This window comes from Balaenoptera ricei, chromosome 1 (genome assembly GCF_028023285.1).
Source record: "Balaenoptera ricei isolate mBalRic1 chromosome 1, mBalRic1.hap2, whole genome shotgun sequence".
Lineage (NCBI taxonomy): Eukaryota > Metazoa > Chordata > Mammalia > Artiodactyla > Balaenopteridae > Balaenoptera > Balaenoptera ricei.
Window position 1 is genome coordinate 169,656,063 of NC_082639.1, and position 21,574 is coordinate 169,677,636.

The 21,574-nt window shown below is 48.4% G+C and overlaps 1 protein-coding gene across 1 annotated transcript in view; it reads left to right on the plus strand.

The window, feature by feature from the left end:
- Nucleotides 1-297: 297 nt before the first annotated feature.
- PARP1 (poly(ADP-ribose) polymerase 1) overlaps nucleotides 298-21,574 on the plus strand; it is a 42,443-nt gene continuing 21,166 nt past the window's right edge. Inside the window, exons 1-7 of the mRNA XM_059941501.1 lie at nucleotides 298-595; nucleotides 5,033-5,198; nucleotides 12,842-12,957; nucleotides 14,266-14,480; nucleotides 16,089-16,188; nucleotides 18,043-18,159; nucleotides 19,151-19,327. Of these exons, the coding sequence (XP_059797484.1) occupies nucleotides 476-595; nucleotides 5,033-5,198; nucleotides 12,842-12,957; nucleotides 14,266-14,480; nucleotides 16,089-16,188; nucleotides 18,043-18,159; nucleotides 19,151-19,327 (1,011 nt within the window). The 5' untranslated portion in view covers nucleotides 298-475. The remainder of the gene's footprint in view (nucleotides 596-5,032; nucleotides 5,199-12,841; nucleotides 12,958-14,265; nucleotides 14,481-16,088; nucleotides 16,189-18,042; nucleotides 18,160-19,150; nucleotides 19,328-21,574) is intronic.

Here is a 21,574-nt window from a genome sequence, read left to right on the forward strand (position 1 = left end):
TCCAGACCTGTCCGCCCTCAGGGGAGAGAGGATACACATATTAAAAAGGGACGAGGGTGGAATTAATTGTGAGAGCATGTAAGCCCTCCTGGGGGCAAATGGTTAAAGGGGTGGCGCTTCGTCCTTCAAAGAGCTACAGGCGCTGGATAAGCCCGGCTTCGGTTCGCAGCAGCCAGGGTTGAGCTCCCGAAGCCTCAGGCGCAGGGGAAACGCCGCCCCACTGCCGGCAGGGGGCGCGCGCGCCGGCGGCCCCGCCCCGTGAGCGCGGGCGCCGGGGCGTGCCCGCCGCCAGGCATCAGCAATCTATCCGGAGCGGTGGCTGGCCTACGCGGCGTGCTCGGAGGCGGCGGCGGCTGCGTCTCTAGACGCTCGGGCGCCAGCGGGGAGCGGACCGGCGGGCGAGGCGGCGATAGCAGCAGCGGGTCTCCAGGTAGCGGCGTCGGGCTCCCGGAGCTGCAGCAGCTCGAGGAGGAGGATGGCGGAGTCATCGGACAAGCTCTACCGGGTCGAGTACGCCAAGAGCGGGCGCGCCTCTTGCAAGAAATGCAGCGAGAGCATCCCCAAGGACTCGCTCCGGATGGCCATCATGGTGCAGGTGCGGGCGGAGAGGCCGCTTTGTGCGAGACTGGGGCTTCCGCGCGTCCGGGGAGGGTGGGGGGAGGGCTGGTCGGGAGCTGCAGGCCGGGCCCGCCCCTCCGAGCCCGCGCGGGGCCTGCGGGCGCAGCTGCTTCCTCTCGTCCCGTGTATGGCCCGCCGGGTGGACCCTTCTGGAAGGTTTTGCTGATCTTGCAGCAAAAGCCCGGGAAATACGGTCAGGAGCTGGTGATGCCTTTTACTTTGTAAAAATAAGCAGCCGCTTCTGTCCTCATTTCTGGGTTTGTTTTATTGCCATTCGCCTTGGGAAGAAAACGTACGCGTGGTCTTTTGAAGCTAGTCTGGTTTTGACCTACCTTATTCTGGAAGATTTTTGTCCTACATTGATGGTGGCGACTGGCAAGTGAGGGTTTTCTTTTTTTTTTTAATCTATTTTTGGCTATCATTTCAACACCCGCTCACTCTCATTTTTTTTAAATTATGCAAAACTGTGCAAGTTGGTGTCATTTCAGTACAGTGCATTCACTTTTGGCTTAATTTATGGTTTAACATTTTCCTCAAACTTTCCAAGTTCACAGACACGTCCTCCTGATGCCTTTGCAGCTATCTGGTTTGAGTAAGAGTGGCTCCTGGGGTTCCTCAACGGGGCTTCTTGACAGATTCGGGATTTCCCTCCGGTGGTCCCTGAGGCTTGCCAGATGGCGGGAGGGGTGTTGGAGTGAGGTAGTGTGTCTGGAGGTTCCTGCCTCCTGTCTGCCTGCCTAATCAGGGTTCCCACCTGCCCTGTCTTCCCCACCCCCAATAGAAAGCTTTTATCCAAGCTTAGTGCTCATGGTCAAGGTAACTTGATTTTCCTTTTCCCTCCGGGCGGTGAGGCAGTATGTGTTTTATGAATGACCGGATGGTACTGCTGGATTTGCAGCAGTTACTGGGTGGAGGGGAGTGGGTACCATAGTGTACTCAGGCTGTCTCATTTCATTCTATGGCAGGGACTGAGGTTGTCATCTTGGAATCATCCGCAGGGCCACCTAGCTCAGTACCTGGCACACAATACTTATTCATTCAGTAAACACTCGCTGAGCAGCTGCTAGGTTCTGGGCACTGTGTTAGGTACTAGGGGCACAAGGAGAGACTCCACCCCTGGGAGCTTCCAGTTTGGTTAAAGGGGTGATGACTGGTAAACATTGCTGTACAGGGGTGGGTGCCACCTGATGGAGCTCTGCCCTAGGCATGATGTGCCCAAGATGGGAGCTCACCACAGAAGTGGCAGGAAGTTGAGGATGGAGAAGTGGGCAAGGCCTACCATTTGAGGCGCTGTATCTCCCGCAGAGCATCTTTTCACCCTAATGTTTGGGCCGCCGATCGTATGAAGTTGCCATTATTGCCGGGGCTCTTAACCTGGAGTCTGTGGGATGGCAGATAGAACTCAAGAGGTCCATGAGTTTCAGTGAGAAAAAATATGCATCCCTATCTTCACTAGACTTAAGTTACAATTCATTACTTCCTACAATTATGAATGTAACCTGCAAAGCAAAGGCGCATTAGCAGTACCTGTGATTTTTGTCATCAGTAGTAGTTACTGTTATTTTCACGTCACTTTACAGTTGTTGGGGATTTCTTAAAATAACCATTTACACACATCGCTACAAGATCACAGTAGTTACTAAAGTGGGTACTGTGTTTTGTTATTTAATGCTTTAAAGCTTGTAGATGACTGTATCCCAGTAAATGTTTTAAATGTTTTGATAATTATTTCAATATAGTTGATTTCCTTTGTGAGCCTATGTATTTTATCATGCATTTTAAAATGTTAGTCTGAGAAAGGGACATGCATAGCCTTCACCGGACAGCCAAGATGACCCTGTTCTATTGGGAAAGACAGACAGAAAACCTCAGTCCAGCCAGTGTGTGGAGACGAGGACACTGGTGAGGAATGAAGAGGTGGGTTGGCTCTCTCTATCGGAGTCCAGGTGGCAAGAAAGTCTAACATTCTGGATCCTCCCTCTGCGATAGTGAAGGAAATTATTATTAAAATTAAGTGTGGTTTTCTCTGTCGTTGGGGGTGGAGTTTTAACTCAGAATGTAACATTGGTCTTGTAGGCTGCGCTGGCGAAGGCCAGAAAGAAAGAAGCCATTCTTCCCCGCCTGCCCGCCCCGCCCCGCCCCGCCCCACTTCCCTTGGATTTAAATACCGTCTTTTACATTTTGTATGGGAGGATTGTTCTCTGAGTATCAAATACCTGATACTTTAGCTGGCATGCCCTGGGGCAGCCTCGAGGGGATGAACTGGGCCTTCCAGCCTTTTGACTTGTTGGTGTTCTTGGGAGGGCCTGCAGCAAACTGCATGGTGACTTTCTTCGTTATAGTGGTCATTCCCTCCTTTTATGGCCTGTTTCTCTGGAAACAGACGAGAGTGGCTGGGTGAGGACCCCGGTGTGTGGTAGGCGCTCATGTTTGCTGAGTGTACAGCCAAGGATTCTGCTGCTTGCTCGAGCCTGGTAGCTGCCGAGTGGAGCCAGTCGTCTTGTGCCCTTGGTCCAGTTCCCTTCCGGCTGTATCATTCTCAGTCCTGAGTTCTAAAGTAAATAAAGCCTTTCCTTGGTTAAGGGGTCTTTCCTCTTTTGGGGGAGGACGGGAGCCCTAACAGTCCCCCACGCCTGTGCTGTGAGTACACCCTTGTGCAGGCCTCCTCTCTGGTGCCTGGCAGTGCGCCAGTTGTTGGGGGCATGGCACCCAGACCGAAGTTTAAGGGGCAAGTGTCAGGCCCCAGCAGAGCCAGGAAGAAATGTCACGGCCATGAGTTCCAGTGGGGGGCAAAGGCACTGAGCCACGTGCCCCCCTTTGCTCTTAGAGCAGGCTTAGACAGGGGTCCCAGGGCAGGAAGACCCAGGTCGAGGCCACCACAGATGTTGTAGCAAGACGTCCAGACGCTTAACGATGTGTCGGCTGCCTTGGTGAAAGTTTGAGAGCCAGGGCACAAGTCTACTCTCTGAAATGCCGTTTGTTGTCTGGTTGGGGGTGGGGAGAGCTGTCTTAGGTTTGGAGGGAGCGTCTTTTCCACGGCAGGAGTTCCTCCATCCCACCTTTCTTCCCTCTTCCCTCCAGACTTGGGGCACTCCACAGACACTGTTTGAGTGCCTGCCGTGAGCGGGCGTTGCCGGTTGCTAGCAAGACAGGCATCGTGCCTCTCTGGGAGCTTCTAACCCGACGCAGGACACAGACATTGATCAGATAATAACCCAAATGGATCTTGACTCTGGGGGGCCATGGGAAGGGGTGTCATGGGACCTGAGGAAGTGCCGTTCGCCCCAGGTAGGGCTGGGGCACATTCTGGGCCCAGCGAACGGCCGGTGCTGCTGTAAACCCAAGCTGCTTGATGCTGAAGAGTCCTTGTGCCCCAGCCTTATTAACCCTACACTTTATTTAATACCGTATATTAAATCGAGAGAGGCCGCTCACCTAGTAGGAGAGGGCCAGTTGGGAGATCTTGTCACTGCTTTTTCAGAGTACTTCCCCTGTCCGCACGACTCCATCCTGCAAGTTCTGCATGGTATTTATTTTTAATGCTGTTTTATGCCATCTGCTTGACATTTAGATTTATGTTCTATCAAAGCAGATGTTTGGGGCCTCTCTTGCTCCGGTCAGACCGTTTGTCTATTTTTAAGTACCTCTTCCTGCCGAGCAGTGTAGTGGAAAGAACCAACCGTGGTCACTGTTTCAAGTTGAGGCTGAGTCGCTTGCTGCCTGTCTGACCCCCACCCCCATGCAACTGTGAAATAAGGGCGCTGGTTCCCCAGAGGCAACTGCAGGGTGTCCCCTGGTGGCTGGTGAGGGGCAGGAGGGACCTCCCAGCTGCTGGGGGTGAGGTGACCCCCCCCCACGTCCCTCTCACTCTCCCTCGTAGAAGTTCTCCATCGCATGCACATCTGCGTGGCTCGCTGCCGGCGTGACACTTCTCTGACACATTTGCTCGGCCTGGCGCCTGAGCTGGGACTTGTTCCGCATTGTTCTAAGTGCACAGAGCCCTTTGGGCCTGGCGGCCGGGCCTGGAGGTGGGGCCTGTCCGCGTGTAGGCGTGCAGGACGCAGGACTTGAGTCTCCTGTGCCCTCACTGAGCTCTGGGCTGAGCCTGTGACTGAAGCGTGGCCCGCGGCTTTGGTAACAGTACGCTGAACTCTTAGCGGAAACGCCGGTCAGTCCCGAGGGACGTCCTGGTCCCTGTCCCCACGGCGGGCTCGGCAGCAGGCGCAGCAGCTTTCATAGCTGAGGGGTGGGTGCTGATTGCCCATCCGTTTGCAGCTTTTCCCCTGCGACGTCGGGGAGTGGAGAGGAGGCTGCCCTTGGTTTACAGGTAAGCAGGCGGGGGCTAGGATGCCAGGTGCTGAGGGCCGGGCCTGAGACTCACTGCTCTTTTCCTCCTCTGGTTCCGCCCCTCTAGTCGCCCATGTTCGATGGGAAGGTCCCGCACTGGTACCACTTCTCCTGCTTCTGGAAGGTCGGCCACTCCATACGGCACCCTGACGTCGAGGTGGATGGGTTCTCCGAGCTCCGCTGGGACGACCAGCAGAAGGTCAAGAAGACGGCCGAGGCTGGAGGAGTGACGGGTGCGTGCACACCGGGGAGGTGCGGGGGTCGCCCCAACCCCGGAAGCTTCCTGGGTTGTCGGGGGGAGGGGGAGCTTTTCTGTGGGAGCAAAGGAAAGGTCCTTCAGCTTACCCCTCTGTTATTTCAGCAGCGCCTCAGTGACCCAGTGTTCTGTTTGGTGCAGGATATTATTTCTCCAGATGCTTGAAATGTAGCCTTTGAATTTGTTGCAGTTGTTGTCTTTAATAGACCTTGTTTTTATTTATTTTTTTTATTTTTATTTTTTTATAAACTTTTTTTTTTTTTTTAGTTTTTAAAATTTATTTATTTATGGCTATGTTGGGTCTTCGTTTCTGTGCGAGGGCTCTCTCTAGTTGTGGCAAGCGGGGGCCTCTCATTATCGCGGCCTCTCTTGTTGCAGAGCACAGGCTCCAGACGCGCAAGCTCAGTAATTGTGGCTCATGGGCCCAGCCGCTCCGCGGCATGTGGGATCTTCCCAGACCAGGGCTCGAACCCGTGTCCCCTGCATTGGCAGGCAGATTCTCAACCACTGCGCCACCAGGGAAGCCCTAGACCTTGTTTTTAAAGTAGTTTTAGGTTCACAGCAAAATTAAGCAGAAAGTACAGAGAGTTCCCATGTACCCACAGAGGCATGACCTCCGCCACCATCAACATCCCCCAGCAGATGGTCCATTTGTTACAGTCACTGAACCTGTGCTGATACATCATCACCCAAAGTCCATAGTTTATATTAGTCATCACTCGTGGTGTTGTACGTCTTATATGGGTTTGGGCAAATGTATAATGACATATATCAATCATTATAACGTTGTACAGAGTATTTCCACTCTCTTATAAAATTCCTCTGTGTTCCACCTGTTAATCCTTCCCTCTCCCAACCACTGACATTTTTCCTATCTGCATAGTTTCATCTTTTCTAGAATGTCACATAGTTAGAATCAAACAGTATGCAACCTTTTCAAATTGGATTATTTCATTTAGTAATAATGCATTTAAGGTTCCTGCATATCTTTTCACAGCTCAATAACTTACTTCTTTTGGGCACTGAATAATATTCCATTGTCTGGAGGTACCACAGTTTGTCCATTCACCTATTTAAGGACACCGTGGGTGCTTCCAAGTTTTGGCAATTATGAATAAAACTGCTATAAACATCCATGTGCAGGGTTTTGGGTAGACCTAAGTTTTCAACTCATTTGGGTAAATACCAAGGCACACAATTGCTGGATTGTATGGTAAGAGTGTGTTTAGACTGCGAGCTGTCTTCTAAAGTGGCCAAACCGTTTACATTACCACCAGCAATGGATGAGAGTTCCTGTTACTCCACGTTCTTACCAGCATTTTTTACCAATGTTTTGGATTTTGGCAATCTAAAATGTTCGTAGTGATATCTCATTTTAATTTGCAGTTCCTTAGTACCATATGATGTTGAGCATCTTTTCACATGTCTATTTGCCATCTGTATATGTTCTTTGGTAAAGGGTCTGTTCAGATATTTTCCCAATTTTAGTCAGGTTCGTTTTACTGAGTTCCTCATATAGTTTGGACAACAGTCCTTGATCAGATGTGTCTTTTGCTGCAAGTATTTTCTCCCGGTCTGTGGCTTGTCTTTTTCATTCTCTTGGCACTGTCTTTCACAGAGTAGACATTTTTGATTTTTTTTTTTTTGACATTTTTGATTTTAATAAAGTCTAGCTTCTCAATTATTTCTTTAATGTACTAGGTCTGGTATTGTGTCTAAAAAGTCATCACCATACCCAAGGTAATCTAGATTTTCTCCTGTGTTATCTTCTAGGAGTTTTATAGTTTTGTGTTTTATCGATACATTTAAGTCTGTGATCCATTTTGAGTTTATATTTGCGACAGGTTTAATCTGTTGTCTAGATTAAATTTTTTTTTTTTGCACGCGGATGCCCAGTTGTCCCCGCACCACTTGTTGAAAAGGCTGTTCTCCACTGTGTTGCCTTTGCTCCTCAAACATCAGTTGATTGTATCTGTGTGGGTGTACTCCTGGGCTGTATTCTGGCATATTTATCAATTTGTGTATTTCACCAGTACCACACTGTCTTGATTATATAGCTTTATAGCAAGTCTTGCAGTCAGGCAGTGTCAGTCCCCTGACTTTGTTCCTCTTCAATATTGTATTGGCTATTCTGGGTCCTCTGCCTCTCCATATAGGCCTTGGTCAGTTTGTCAGCATCCGCAAACTTGCTGAGATGCCTTTAAATTTTAAACAGTTTTTTTTTTTTTTTGTCCCCATTTGAAGGAGATCTCCTGAGACTGCATTCTCATTTCTCTGCCTTGCTGTGAACTGACCCAGTTTAACCTGTTGTTGTGACTCCAGGCTGTTGATGAGAACAAAAAGTTAAATCGTCCCAGATCCTGTAATTCAGAAAGAACTATCATTAATGTTGCAGGTGTCTTATTAGAAAATTATTTTCTATTCAAATATTGATGCGTGTGTGTTTGTGTGTTTTCATTCCTGCAGAAGTGGGATTCTACCTTAAGTATTAACTTTTTTTAATGTTCAGTCACCTTTTCTTGTGATAAAGTATACATAACACAATATTTACCATCTTAACCATTTTTAAGTGTACGTTTCAGTGGTATTAAGTGCATTCACGTTGTTATGCAGTCATCACCACCATTCATCTCCAAAACTTTGCAATCTTCCCAAACTAATACTCCATACCCATTAAACAGTAATTCCTCATTTACCTCCCCCCAGTCTCTGACAACCACTCTTATTTCTGTCTCTGTGAATTTGACTACTTCTAATTACTAAGTACCTCATATGGGTGGAATCATACAGTATTTGTCCTTTTGTGTTTGGCTTATACTATATTTGTCCGTTTGTGTCTGACTTATTTCACTCCACATAATGTCTTCAGGGTTCATTCATGTGGTGTGTGTCAGAATTTCCTTCCTTTTTAAGGCTGAATAATATTCTGTTACATGGCCATACCAGATTTTGTTTATCCATTCATTCGTTGATGGACACGTGTGTTGTTTCTGCCTTTTGGTGATAGGCGCACATTGGTATACAAATATCTGTTCCAGACCCTGCCTTCTGTCCTCCTGTGTATATACCCAGAAGTGGAATTGCTGGATCGTATGGTTATTCTATATTCAATTTTTTGTGTAAACTGCAGTACTATTTGCCACAGCAGCTGCGGGATTATACATCCCCACCAGTAATACATGGGGTTCTGATTTCTCCACATCCGTATCAACACTTTTATTTCCTGGATTTTGGCAGGTGGGGGCGGGGGGTTGGTTTTTCAGGATTTTTTTTTTTTTTAGTAATACTCTTCCTAATGATTTGAAGTGGTATTTCACTGCGATCTTGATTTGTATTTCCCTGTACCTACCTATTGCATTTTACAACTTAATATTTACTCTTCATGTTAAAAGTTACAGATTTCCATCATTATTGTTAAAGGTACGTAGTATTCATTTCTTGAGGTCTTGCTAAATTTTGTGCATCATTCAAGTATTTGACATATATTAATTTCATTGAATCCTTGCCCCAGCCCTTTACCAGTTTTTCCAGTTGAGGAGCTGAGACACCTAGAGGTTAGGTAAGTGGCCCAAGGTTACGCTGGTGGTAAATGCTCAAGCTGAGATTCAAGTCCAGACTCTCTTGCTTTTGAAACTAGACTTTAAACCATTTGGCTCTATTACACATAGAGCTGCCGCAGATTTCTGGTATATCCTGGGCACCTGTCCATTTTTTTCTTTAATTCCAAGAGGGGGAAATACTGCTGAAAGAGATGAAGTATTTGAAGGCCTTCTGTGTGTGTGCCAACTTGCCTTTCAGAAAGGTTGTATCAGTTCCACTTGTACCAACAATATGAGATGTACCCATTTCTCCACTTCCACACCATCCCTAAGTATTCTCATTCCTTTTTATTTTGCTCCTAGTGACATGGAACATTTTGTCACGTGTTGATCAGTCATTTGTGTTACTTTAATAGTTGTGTGTGTCTTTTCCTCATTTTTCTCTTAGGGTATTTTTCTTTTCCTTAGTGAAGTACAAAAGATACTAATTCTTGGTCTCATGTTTTGCAGATATTTTTCCTGGTTTGACATTTTTCTTTTAGATAGGTTTATTTTCTGTTTCATCGTATTGAAGCTTCATCTTTGACTAAATGTTCTTGTTGTCATATCTGTTTTCTCACTTAAAGTATCTGTTTTTGGTATTTTGAATAAAGTATCTGTTTTTGGTATTTTGAAATCTTTCATCCGGAATTTTAAAAATAATGTACATACAGTTATATGCACAGACTTTACGTGTACAGTTCAGTGAGTTTTGACAAATGCATACACACATCTAATATTCACCCCATCAAATTTCTGTACCCGCCACCCCCAGCAAGGTCCCTTATGCCCTTCCGAGTCATCCTCCCCCTCAGCAAGGTAACCACTGTTCTGATTTCTATCCCTTTGGATTAATTTTGTGTGATTTAGAGTTTCAGGGAAAAAGGAATAGTATCTTTTTCTCTCGTAAGCTGCTTTCGCTCAGCATAATGTCTGTGAGACTTATCCAGGTTGTCTCATGTGTCATCAGTTCTTTTTTTATTACTGAGGAGTAGTCTTTTAGTATATCACACTTGGTTTATCCATTCTCCTGTTGGTAACTTTTAAGTTGTTGACAGATTAGGGCCATTACAAATACAGCTGCTACGAACACTTGTGTACAAGCTCTGTACGTACATGTGCTCTCATTTCTCTTGGGTATATACCTAGGAATGGAGTGGTAGATCATACGTTAGATGTACGTTCAGCCTTTTAAAGAAAGTGCCAAACAGTTTTCCAAAGCGGTTGTACCATTTTACGTTGCCACCAGCACTGTTTGAGAGTTCCTCCACATCCTCATCAGCACTTGGTATGGTCACTCTTTTTGATATTAGCCATTCCAATAAGTGTGTAGTGATATCATGGTTTTAATTTGCATGTCTTTATTATTGAGTTGTAAGAGTTCTTAGAATATTCTAGGTGCGTGTCCTCTATTAGATATAAATAATGCAAATACCTTCTCCCAGTCAGAGGTTTGTCTTTTCATTTATTTACTGACTTTTTTTTTAAAATTTATTTAGTTTTGGCTGCATTGGGTCTTCGTTGCTGCGCACGGGCTTTCTCTAGTTGCGGCCAGCGGGGGCTACTCTTCATTGCGGTGCGCAGGCTTCTCATTGCAGTGGCTTCTCTTGTTGCGGAGCAGGGGCTCTAGGCGCGTGGTCTTCAGTAGTTGTGGCTCGCAGGCTCAGTAGTTGAGGCTCTCGGGCTCTAGAGCGCAGGCTCAGTAGTTGTGGCGCATGGGCTTAGTTGCTCCACGGCATGTGGGATCTTTGCAGACCAGGTCTCAAACCCGTGTCCCCTGCATTGGCAGGCGGATTCTTAACCACTGCGCCACCAGGGAAGCCCTACTGACATTTTCTGAAGAGCAGTAGTTTTTCGTTTTGATGAAGTCCAATTTGTTGTTTTTTTGTGGGTTTTTTTCTCCTTTTTTTGGGTAGTACTTTCTGTCTCCTAAGAAATCTTTGCCTACTCTTTAAGGTCATTGAAGGATATACTCCAGAACTACTGGGAGTTTTGTAGTTTTAGCTTATCTTAAATTATTTAATTTTATTTATCTTAAATTAACTTTTGTGTTAGGTGTGAGGCACACGTTTTTTGTTTTTTTTCCCACGTGGCTGTTATTTTGTTCCAGCACCATTTGTTGAAAAGACTTTGGCTTCCTTATCAAAATCAGTTGATGATAGGTCTGTATCTGGTCTCTATTTGGTTCCATTGATTTATACTACTCCACTGTCTTAATGATTGTAACCTTAGAGTAAGTCATGAAGTCTTATAGTGTAATTCCTCTAAATTTGTTTTTTGTTTTTTGTTTCTTTAATTTTATTTATTTATTTTATTTATGGCTGTGTTGGGTCTTCGTTTCTGTGCGAGGACTTTCTCTAGTTGTGGCAAGCAGGGACCACTCTTCATCGAGGTGCGCGGGCCTCTCACTATCGCGGCCTCTCTTGTTGCGGAGCACAGGCTCCAGACGCACAGGCTCAGTAATTGTGGCTCACGGGCCAAGTTGCTCCACGGCATGTGGAATCTTCCCAGACCAGGGCTCGAACTCGTGTCCCCTGCATTGGCAGGCAGATTCTCAACCACTGTGCCACCAGGGAAGCCCCCTAAATTTGTTTTTTTTCAATGGTATTTTGACCTTTCTAGGTCCTTTGTCGTCGCCTTACAAATTTTGTGGTAAACTTGTCAATTTCTCCCTCAGAAAAGCTTGCTAGGATTTTGATTGGCATTGCATCAAATCTGTAGATCAAATTGGGGATTATTGACATCTTAGTAAATAGAGTCTTTCGGTCCATAAACATGATACTCAGTTCTTCTTTAATTTCAGCAAAATCTTGTAGATTCAGTGTAGAGAGAGATCTTGTATGTCTTATTGTCTTATTAAATTTATCTAAGTATTCTGTGTATTTTAATGCTGTTTAAATAGTAGTGTGCTTTTCTTTAGTGTGGTTAAAAATTTCTTTTTCCAGTATGTTTATTGCTAATATATAGAAATGTTTTATATTGACCTTGTGCTCTGCAAATTTGCTAAATTCACTTAATAGTGCTAGTAGCTTTTTTGTAGATTCTTAAGACTAATCCCAGTTACAATCATGTCATCTACAAATAGAGATGGCTTTACTTGTTCTTTTCTACACTTACGCGTTTTGTTTCTTTTTCTTGCCTACTGCACGTATTAGAGCCTCTAGTACGGTGTTGTCTGTGGTAAGAGAAGACAGCCTTGCTTTATTCCTGATCTTAGGAGAGAAACATTCAGTCTTGGAGTTTATTTTTATATAAGAAAAGAATCTAGTTTTTGTCCCAAATGGTTGGCCATTTTTCCCCAAGATTCTTTATTGAATGATTCAATCTTTCCCCGCTAATTAGGAATGCCACCTTACCACATATTTAATTTTTTTTTTCTCTTGATTATGGAGGTTTTTTTGGTTTTTTGTTGTTTTTTGTCAGCTCTCTTGTTTTTGTTTTTTTTATTGAAGTATAGTTGATGTACAATAGTATATAAATTACAGGTGTACAATAGAGTGACTCATGTAATATATTACATTTATATTTATAAAATATTGGTTATATTCCCCGTGTTGTACAATATATCTTTGTAGCTCCACATATTTAATTCTTACATATACTTTTATCTGTTCCTATATCAAGATAGTCCCTTTAACTCAACACTCAACTTTGATAATGAAAGTGTAATGGAAATTAGAAGGCAGTGTTGGAATTTAGTATGGTACAAGGTTTTCATAGTAAGCACTTAAGTTCTTTCCAAAGTGAAGAAGGGGGCTACAGAGGAAATAGAGAGAGGGGGACAGTGATACCACCACCAGCTAACATTGTGCTGTTTCCAGGAGGCTGTCTGAGAAATTTTTTTATTTTATTGCCAGAAAAGAAGCTCTGTTAACCAACCACAGTGGTTAGAAACAAGTGTAGATGAGATGGACCAGCTGTGGTCACCCAGAACACAAGGTGTCCTGGTAGAGGAATCCCAAGAGGTAGAGGAGGAGGACAGGGGCTCCTTGGAGCTGCGTGGAGGCTGCTGAAATGAGCGTGGCTGTGTTTCATGCTTCAGGCAAAGGCCAAGGTGGAGTTGGCAGCAAGACGGAGAAGACACTGGGTGACTTTGCGGCAGAGTACGCCAAGTCCAACAGAAGCACGTGCAAGGGCTGCATGGAGAAGATTGAAAAGGTGAGAGCTTTGGACTTCACCTGTCTGACTTTCTGGATTTCTTGTGTTGGATGTCATTGGATATCTCAAAAGAAAAGAAAAAATAGGGGCTTTAGGTGCTGGCTCAACACTAGTGGTTAAAAAATAAAGTGAAGATCTTAGTAGAGACAGGAGATGACAGTGACTTTTCTTCCAGGCAGGTCTGGCCCTGATTATTCATGGTCCAGTCCATGTACGTCTCTGCACCTGCTTTTAGGAGACCTGGGAGAGTTTGAAAAACATTTACACAAGGGCTCTCTCCTGGGCTCTGCAGTGGCTGGGGGAAAGCTGTGTTTTATGGTAGGATTAAGTTTAAGGAGTGTGTTTGTTCCCTGGTATGAGCCTCCAGGTTTCTTCCCCTTAATCAGGAACTTCATTAACCACCCTTCCCTACCAACTCTGATCCCTGAAGAATGACAGCTGGTCTGGCAGAATGACGGCTATCTGAGTAGCAGGGACACAGGTGGAGGGGTTGGCCTGTGCCCTTTAGCCTCATTACCCAAGATGCTTTGATCTTAGGTAAACGTGCTGGTTGATTAATTCAAGGCATCGATTAAAGGTTTCTACCTCCTTGGTATCATACAGGAAATTGAGGTGAGTCCGTGGGTGTTTAGAAAGGAAAAACGTGAAATTGCTAGATCTTTTCCAGCTGCCGTCAACCACAAGAATTTGAGGCAAAAGTTAAGGTTCCAAAGGGAACGCCCGAGGCTGCGTGCTGCTGAGTGTTGCTTGGCCTGAAGTGTAGTGTCAGTGCTCCTTGTTCCGAGGTTTCCAGTCTGGGCTCACAGGCGTGAAACTCACTCGGAATGTCAGGCCTGGGAATTGTAAACCTGGGGAGGATGGCAGGACTAGATTCTAGCTTATAGATAGTTTATTACTGCATTTTAGGGGGTCTTCATATGTGTAAAGAGACTGAAGAGTCTGGGTGGGGGGATTGCAGAAAGTCCCTGCTAGAATTGGGGCCTGCACTGGCTCCTTCTGAGCCTGCAATATAGCAACCCAGGCGTTGTTCTTAGGTCTGCACCAGGTCAGCAGAACGTCCTCAGGGTAATGCTGTTACTTCCTCACTTGCACAGGCAGCTAGGTAGGTGGGTAGCTGGTTGGACTTAACCCCTTCTTAAATGGGGTGCTGAGGCTTGAGGGTAACACAATCCTTGGTGGCATAAAAGAGCCAAAACCTCCCAGCACCCCTCCCATTGCCTTCGGTGTGGACCTGGTCACCCCTGGCCCCCCGATGTTTGACCATCCTTCCTTGTCTGTCTTCGGTAACACATGTGGATTCTCCTGCAGGGCCAGGTGCGCCTGTCCAAGAAGATGCTGGACCCTGAGAAGCCCCAGCTAGGCATGATCGACCGCTGGTACCACCCGAACTGCTTTGTTCAGAACAGGGAGGAGCTGGGCTTCCGGCCTGAGTACAGCGCGAGCCAGCTCAAGGGCTTCAGCCTCCTCACCGCAGAGGACAAAGAAGCCCTGAAGAAGCAGCTCCCGGGCATCAAGAGTGAAGGGTGGGTGCAGGAGCTGGCAGGGTGGAGGCTTCACACAGGCCCAGAGTCCATATCGCTCCTGTGTTCCCCTTGCTGCCCGTCAGAAAGCTGGGGGGGGCAGCAGAGCTCCGCCCCTTCCCCAGCTGAGGCGGCGGGGGACAGAGCAGGGAAGGACTGGGGAGCCTGCAGTGCGGGTTCCTGCCGCTCCTGGTGGTCTGTTCCCTGTCCCGCATCTGACCTCCATGGACAGGCAGAGAGCACATCCCACTTCCCCCTGCTCCGTCTGAGCGTTCCCCTAAGCGGGAGTCCACCACCACCTTTCCTCTGACCCCTGCATGACCCACTTTCACATCCCCCTCATGTCCTCGTGTGTGGATGTGTCCCTGTGTGTCTGGGTCTCTCTTGAGAACGGCGCTGGGAGAATCTTGACTATTTTTAAATAGGGGGGTGGTGGGCAGTCGATAAGTTATCTGGTTGAGAGTTCAGAATGGTGTGGGTTTCATACGGTGCTAACATTTAGGTCTATGTTGATCCTGTGGACACTTCCTTCCTGTGTTCCCTCTGCTGGTCCCTCGGCCGCAGTCTAGTTGCTTGGTGACGAGCCCACTGAGGGGGGCGTGGCAGGGCTGTGGTGTACACTGTGCTCCTTGGACAGTGTAGGGTCGGGGTGACCCCACCTCCCCATCATCAAGCGGCCTTCGCGCAGTATTTCAGTTCAAAACGCACAAGTTTATTGCACCGCACACGTGGCTCTGGAATGTGAAAGAAAACTGGAAAGTCGGACCCACAGATTTAAAAAGCCTCAGGGTGCTTTGACATGGGGTGTAGGTGTAGGAGTGAACAAGCTCACATTTATGCTGTAACAACCAGAATTGGTTGAGCACTTTTGGTGTGCCGGGCACTATGGTAAGCCTTTTACAGAGGATATTTCATTTAACCATCACCACGATCCTACAGAGTAGATGGTATTCTTTTCCCTGTTCTTACGGATGAGGAAAAATGCAAGGGTTTGATCTCAGGCCTGTGTGATGGCTGAAAGTGAGTATTAACCACCGTGGCTGACCTGCCCTGTTTCTAGGGCCTACTGATGACCCTCAGTGCCCTCTCTTAGGTCAGGAGTGATGCTGCTGAACTTGGTCGGCAGCGTTTGCTGACCCGGCTGAGGCAGACTGGTTGGCAGCGCCTAGACCACCGCTTCTTGTTGGGCTTTAAGTGGCAGCACAGCCTCCCCGGTCTGAGAACAGCCTCTTGGCCTCAGGAGCAGCCCTGTGTCTTAGATTGAAAGGCTCAGCGCCTGGCACTGGTGCTTTGTCTTTCTGCAGTCCCTGCCCTCAGCTGTGGTCTTACCTCTGGCACAGTCCCTGCCAGAACCTTCCAGGCCATCTCATCTGTGCTGCGCCGGGTTGTTCCAAGGCCCTGGAGGGACCGCTGGCCCCTCCTGGCAGCTGTGCTTCCTGAAATGGATGACGTCAGCCACAGACACTGCCTGAGCAGAGGGCCAGCTCCTCAGTGGGCAGCGCCTGGCTGAGCCGCAGGAGAATGGCCTTAGGATGCTGTGTCGCCAGAGCTGTTGGCTTTCAGGGCTTTAATGGCTCTGGTTCTTTCCCTTACATCCTTCCTGTCTTTCAGAAAGAGAAAAGGCGACGAGGTGGATGGAATGGAGGAAGTGGCCAAGAAGAAATCTAGAAAAGAAAAAGACAAGGAGAGTAAGCTTGAAAAGGCCCTCAAGGTGAGTCCCGAGCTGGGCGTCTCCTCTCGCCATTCAGTCTCAACTCTCTTCCTCATTCTGGGAAGAAAGTTCAAGGAGGTGCGTGTGTCCTGCTTTAATGAGAGCCTTAAAAATTCCCAACTTGATAGCTGTTGTTAAATAGCCTGGCTTTTCCCCCAGGTTTTCTTCCCTCCTCCCAAAGCAACAGTTCTTATGCGAAAGCACCCACAGTGGGCTCTAGGCGCCAGAGCAGCAGTAGGCGGGCTCGGCAGGAGCTGAGCTGTCGCTTCCCGCTCGACGGCCTCACGCTGGGGTGGGCACGTCATGCTTCAGCCACACTGTGCGTCACTGTGCCTCCCGGGCCTGTAGCACGTTGGAAACTGCGTATTGAATTCAAGGATGCCACAGGTTCTTGGCACAGACAATGGCTGGAAGAGATGAAGTTCCATGTTTTTTAATGAAAATCTCTTGTTAAAAAAAATAATAATAAAAGGCATGTATTAAGAGGAGCAAACTGCCCGTTAGATCAGCGGTCATAGACCAGAGAAATTTGTCACTGTGTTGGTTACGTGTGTGTCGAAACGAAGTAAAAATTGTTAACCAGAGAAAGGTGAGTGTTCGGCAAACTAGGGGAGAGCAGTCAGTCTCTTCTTGGGAATGTGATTTCCATGAGCCCTCTGCTGCGCTCTTACATGAGTATTCCGTTTTTGCCGGTGGTGTAAAACATTAGAAGCATGTTCTGGTGTGGTTCCAGCTGCTTGATAAGAATCACAGATTCGGTGTGGTTGTCCTTCAATTAAAAATGTGTCAGTTTGGTGCCAACCCCAGCTGCAGTGGAGCTGGGGTGCTCTTTTGCATTTGCCCTTCGTGCCCATCTTCCCTGTCTCCAGAGTTGTCAGAGGTAAAAAGAAGGTCAGAAGCTGGGAACGCTGCCCATGGTCCCCACCCTGGCACACCCATTTGTGCTGGCCTCCCATCCTTGGTCACGCAGATGAGATAGTTCTGCTTCTCTGATCTAACCTTATACCCTTAGACTTTTGCCTCGTGCTCCCTCATCTCCGTCACCAGTGGCCCAGCACGTGGCGCTGCAGGCAAGGATGTTATTGAGAGGCCCTTACAGAGGCTGGGAAAGGGCGCGTGTGTGTGATGACAGTTGTTGTCAAGCGAGTTAAACTCCTCCTCGCTCGGTGCAGAGAGGGCCGGCATTTTCATGTTTTGCAGAGGTGGTGGGGTCTGAGACTGAGTCGTGAGTAACTCGCCCACCACCCTCAGACAGGAGGAAGCTCTTCCCTGCCCTGCCTCTGACGTCGGGAGGCTACTGCCTTGCTGGCCAAGGTGGTCGTGAGAGTGCGTGCGATGGCGTGAAAAGTGTCCCACGCAGAGTAGGCGCTGCATGAATATTACCACTGAGGTTTAAAGTTCCGTCTTCAGAGGAGCTTAAGTCTGTTCCTCCGCGATTCTGAGGATTGAGGAGGTGGGAGGTGTTTGGGGATTGCCCCTGCTGCTCGCTTTCAGGTTGTCGAGGAGCCGCCCCTTCCTCCCTTGGGGGCCAGGTGCTGGGGCAGATGAACCTGGTGCTTCGGGCGCGTTCCTGTGTGTCCTGGGATTTGTCTCTGGGGAGCTGGTTCCGGGGACCCCGGCGCCTGGGCCGTGGCCTCCCCACCTGCCTCGGCCCTCCCTGAGCACCCGCGCCCCAGGTCGACACCGCGGCCGCGAGCTGGGAGCACAGTCCTGGGGATGCGGCAGCCCCGGGGCAGCTCAGCTGAGCGCGGGGCTGTGACTAGAGGCAGAAGCGAGCCAGGGTGGAGTCTTCCTCCAGTTGGGTTTCTTCCTTTGAGAAGGGCTGGTCTCTCAGCTGCTGGCTCTCGTGCACAGGCCCAGAACAACCTGATCTGGAACATCAAGGACGAGCTAAAGAAAGCGTGTTCGACGAATGACCTGAAAGAGCTGCTCATCTTCAACAAGCAACAAGTGCCCTCCGGGGAGTCGGCGGTGAGCTGCCTTTGTGTTACGGGCACCGGGAGCCGAGCGGCCAGGCCGTGCGTGGTGACTGTCCCGGTGGAGTGTGGGAGGCCCTCCGGGTGAACACCTGCTGGTATTAATTGGGAGTGAAATTCCATAGTCATGTTGCATGGTCATCGCCATCGAGGTCGCCGTTTGCGGGGGCAGGAAGGGGCAGGCGCTCAAGGACCGAGGTGGGCTGCACATCTGCCTCGTGTGTTCATGCCACAAACTTTGGCCCGAGGAGCCCTCTCTGCTGCCTTCGTCTCACAGACTCCCCGAGGGCTGCGAGGGCTGTCGCCCCCTGCAGGCCCTGCCCTGCCTTCCCTCTGGCGCAGAAACAGTGGATGTTCTGGGTTCTCCCTTTATTTCTTTTTTTTTTTTTTTTTTTTTTTTTTTTTTTTTTTTTTTTTTTTTTTTTTTTTTTTTTTTTTTAAAATTTTATTTATTTATTTATGGCTGTGTTGGGTCTTCGTTTCCTTGCGAGGGCTTTCTCTAGTTGCGGCAAGTGGGGGCCACTCTTCATCGCGGTGCGCGGGCCTCTCACTATCGCGGCCTCTCTTGTTGTGGAGCACAAGCTCCAGACGCGCAGGCTCAGTAGTTGTAGCTCACGGGCCTAGTCGCTCTGCGGCATGTGGGATCTTCCCGGACCAGGGCTCGAACCCATGTCCCCTGCATTAGCAGGCAGATTCTCAACCACTGTGCCACCAGGGAAGCCCTCTCCCTTTATTTCTAAGTCACCGAGGGAAAGGGGAGCTGCAGGAACCCCTCAGGCATGGAACTAAGGTCTCATAAAGCACAAAAATGCAAGCTCCAACTGTAAACCACCTTCTCCAGGGAATGTTAGGAACCTCAGGGCAGTCCCTCCCTTCTTTTTTAGCGAGTGGAGTCCATGCAGATTCTTCATCCCACATTGGTAAATGTCCTCTCCTGTAGCTGCTCCTTTCCTCCTTGACTTGCTTCTCTTCTTCACTGGCTTCAGATCTTGGACCGAGTGGCCGACGGCATGGTGTTCGGTGCCCTCCTTCCCTGCGAGGAATGCTCAGGCCAGCTGGTCTTCAAGAGCGATGCCTATTACTGTACCGGGGATGTCACTGCCTGGACCAAGTGTATGGTCAAGACACAGACGCCCAACCGGAAGGACTGGGTGACCCCAAAGGTAAGTGGGGGTGTGGATCCTGGGATGTATTTGCAGAAAAACCTGGTCCCGTCTTCTGGGCTTGTCCACACGCCAGGTCACCACGACTGCAGAGCAGAGTTTCTCAGACCTCTTTACATCGAGGCCATCGTCATAATCAGATTATAGAATTATGTCCTTGGTTCTGTACATTTACAAACTACACAGATGTAGTACCAAAGCACTTCCAACTGGAGCACAGGTTTGTCCAACTGGTGTAAAATCTTGCTTGCAAAGACTGTGAATTACTTTTATTTCTGTTTATCAAGTGCCTGCCCCCTGCCAGGCACTGTTCTGGGCACAAGGGACATGGTGGTGAACAAATGGTAATTCCTGCCTTTATGATGGGAGAGTGTTTCTCAGAGCAAGACATTTCCTTGCCTTGGAGCTAGATGGGGAGTTGGGTCCAGAGTTCACGTCTCCTGTTGATCTCTCTCTCTCTCTTGAATTCTCAGAATGTAAAAAACCTCAGTTGGGGGACCTTGTTAGGAGCCGCGCTGTTGGGGGAGCCAGCAGTGTCTTGGGGGGCTTGCTGCTGGAAGGACTCCCCCGTGCCCTCAGACTCGGTGCGAGCTGGCCCCCCACCACCTGGGGCTGTCGTGGGCTCCCTGGGCTTGGGATTTGATGTCCGTCAAGTTCCCTCATCGCCCGTGCCTTCTCCCCGGGTGGTTGAGCATTTGGACCAGTGGCACATAGTAAGCGCTCCATAATTGTTGCTTGTGGGTCCTGGTGGCACTACCACCTCAGCATCCAGAGCTGAACTCCACTTTCCCGCTTGCCCCTTCCACTCATTCTCTCCTTGCCTTCTCTGTTCACTACCATAATTACTGTATACGTATCTCTATACTTCTGCTTGCTCGGTTGCTCTACAACAAGTCTGACCTTGTCCTTTCCCCACCCTTAAAACCTTAGAGTGATTCCCCATTTCTTCTAGAAATATTTTCCCAGTTTTTCTGAGAATGCCATAGTTACAGGCCTGTTTGTGGTATTTGTATCCCTTTTGATATCTTAGGTTAGGAAAAAGTAAGATCGTGATATGAACTATTTAGTATTTTATATGTCAGTTGCACTGCATCTATGTGTATTTTTAAAGGGTTATTTTAAAACGGTACCTACAGGTGTAAGACATTTTGTCAGGTGGACAGTGCTTGCTGCCCATGCAAATTCATGGATTTACAGACCATGGGTAGGGACTGTGCTGCCCCCAGGGGCTTGGATCACAGAATCACGGTCAACTCCTTAGCTTGAACTCCCCTCCCCCAAAGCCCTCCATGATCTGGCTCCAGCTACCTTCTGCAACCCCTCTTTCTGCCACCTTTTTTCTCCTCACATACCACTCACACCACCCCTACACATACACACACACACACACACACACACTCTCTCTCCCTCTCTCTCTCTCTCTCTCTCTCTCTCTCTCTCTCTCTCTCTCTCTCTCCCTCTCCCTCTCCCTCTCCCCCCCCCCCCTCCCTCCCTCCCTCCCTCTCTCTCCCTGCCCCTGACTTGGCAGGTCACTGCCTCAGGAGCCCTCCCAGCATTCCCAGTATTGCATCGCTTCAGCACGCCTCTGGTTTAGAAGCTAGCTCCTATGTAGAAGTTGCCTTCGTATATCTGACTGTCGGTCAAGGCTGAGCTTCTTTCTCAAAGGCAGAAACTTCTTCTAAACTCACTGTGATGTGTGGCACTGTGTTAGATGCCCAGCATACGTTTTATCCAGCAGGCAGTCGTTGACCATGGATCTAGCAGGGAGGGGCTGTTTCTTGATGGGAAGAAGGCTTAGGAAGGTAGGGACCTGGTCCCTGAGCCTGGTGTATGTGATGTTTATTGAGTGACCACTTAGAGCACAGCCCATTGTGAATCGCCTGGAATGCAGGTGGACCGTGCTGGCGGCAGAGTTAATATTGAACGCTGACTGTTGATGGGCTCCCTGCATTCACGGTCCTTTCTTCTAGGAAGGGAAGGGAATTGCCCTGATTTCCTTTCGGGTCATAATCTCTCTCCCAGGCTCTGAGGAGTCTGGGGGGGGCTTTTGGTCATGGAATGGACATACGACCCCAGGAAGAGGCCTCTTCATTCTTGAGGGGAACAACTCCAGAATGAGGCCTGGGGGTTGTAATCAGGTTCCAGCAGTGGTTCCCTGACCAGATTATCAACTGGGTTTTTTTGTTTGTTTTGTTTTTGTTTTTTTAAGGAAAATATTTTTTCAAGCACCATATCAGCAGTAATACT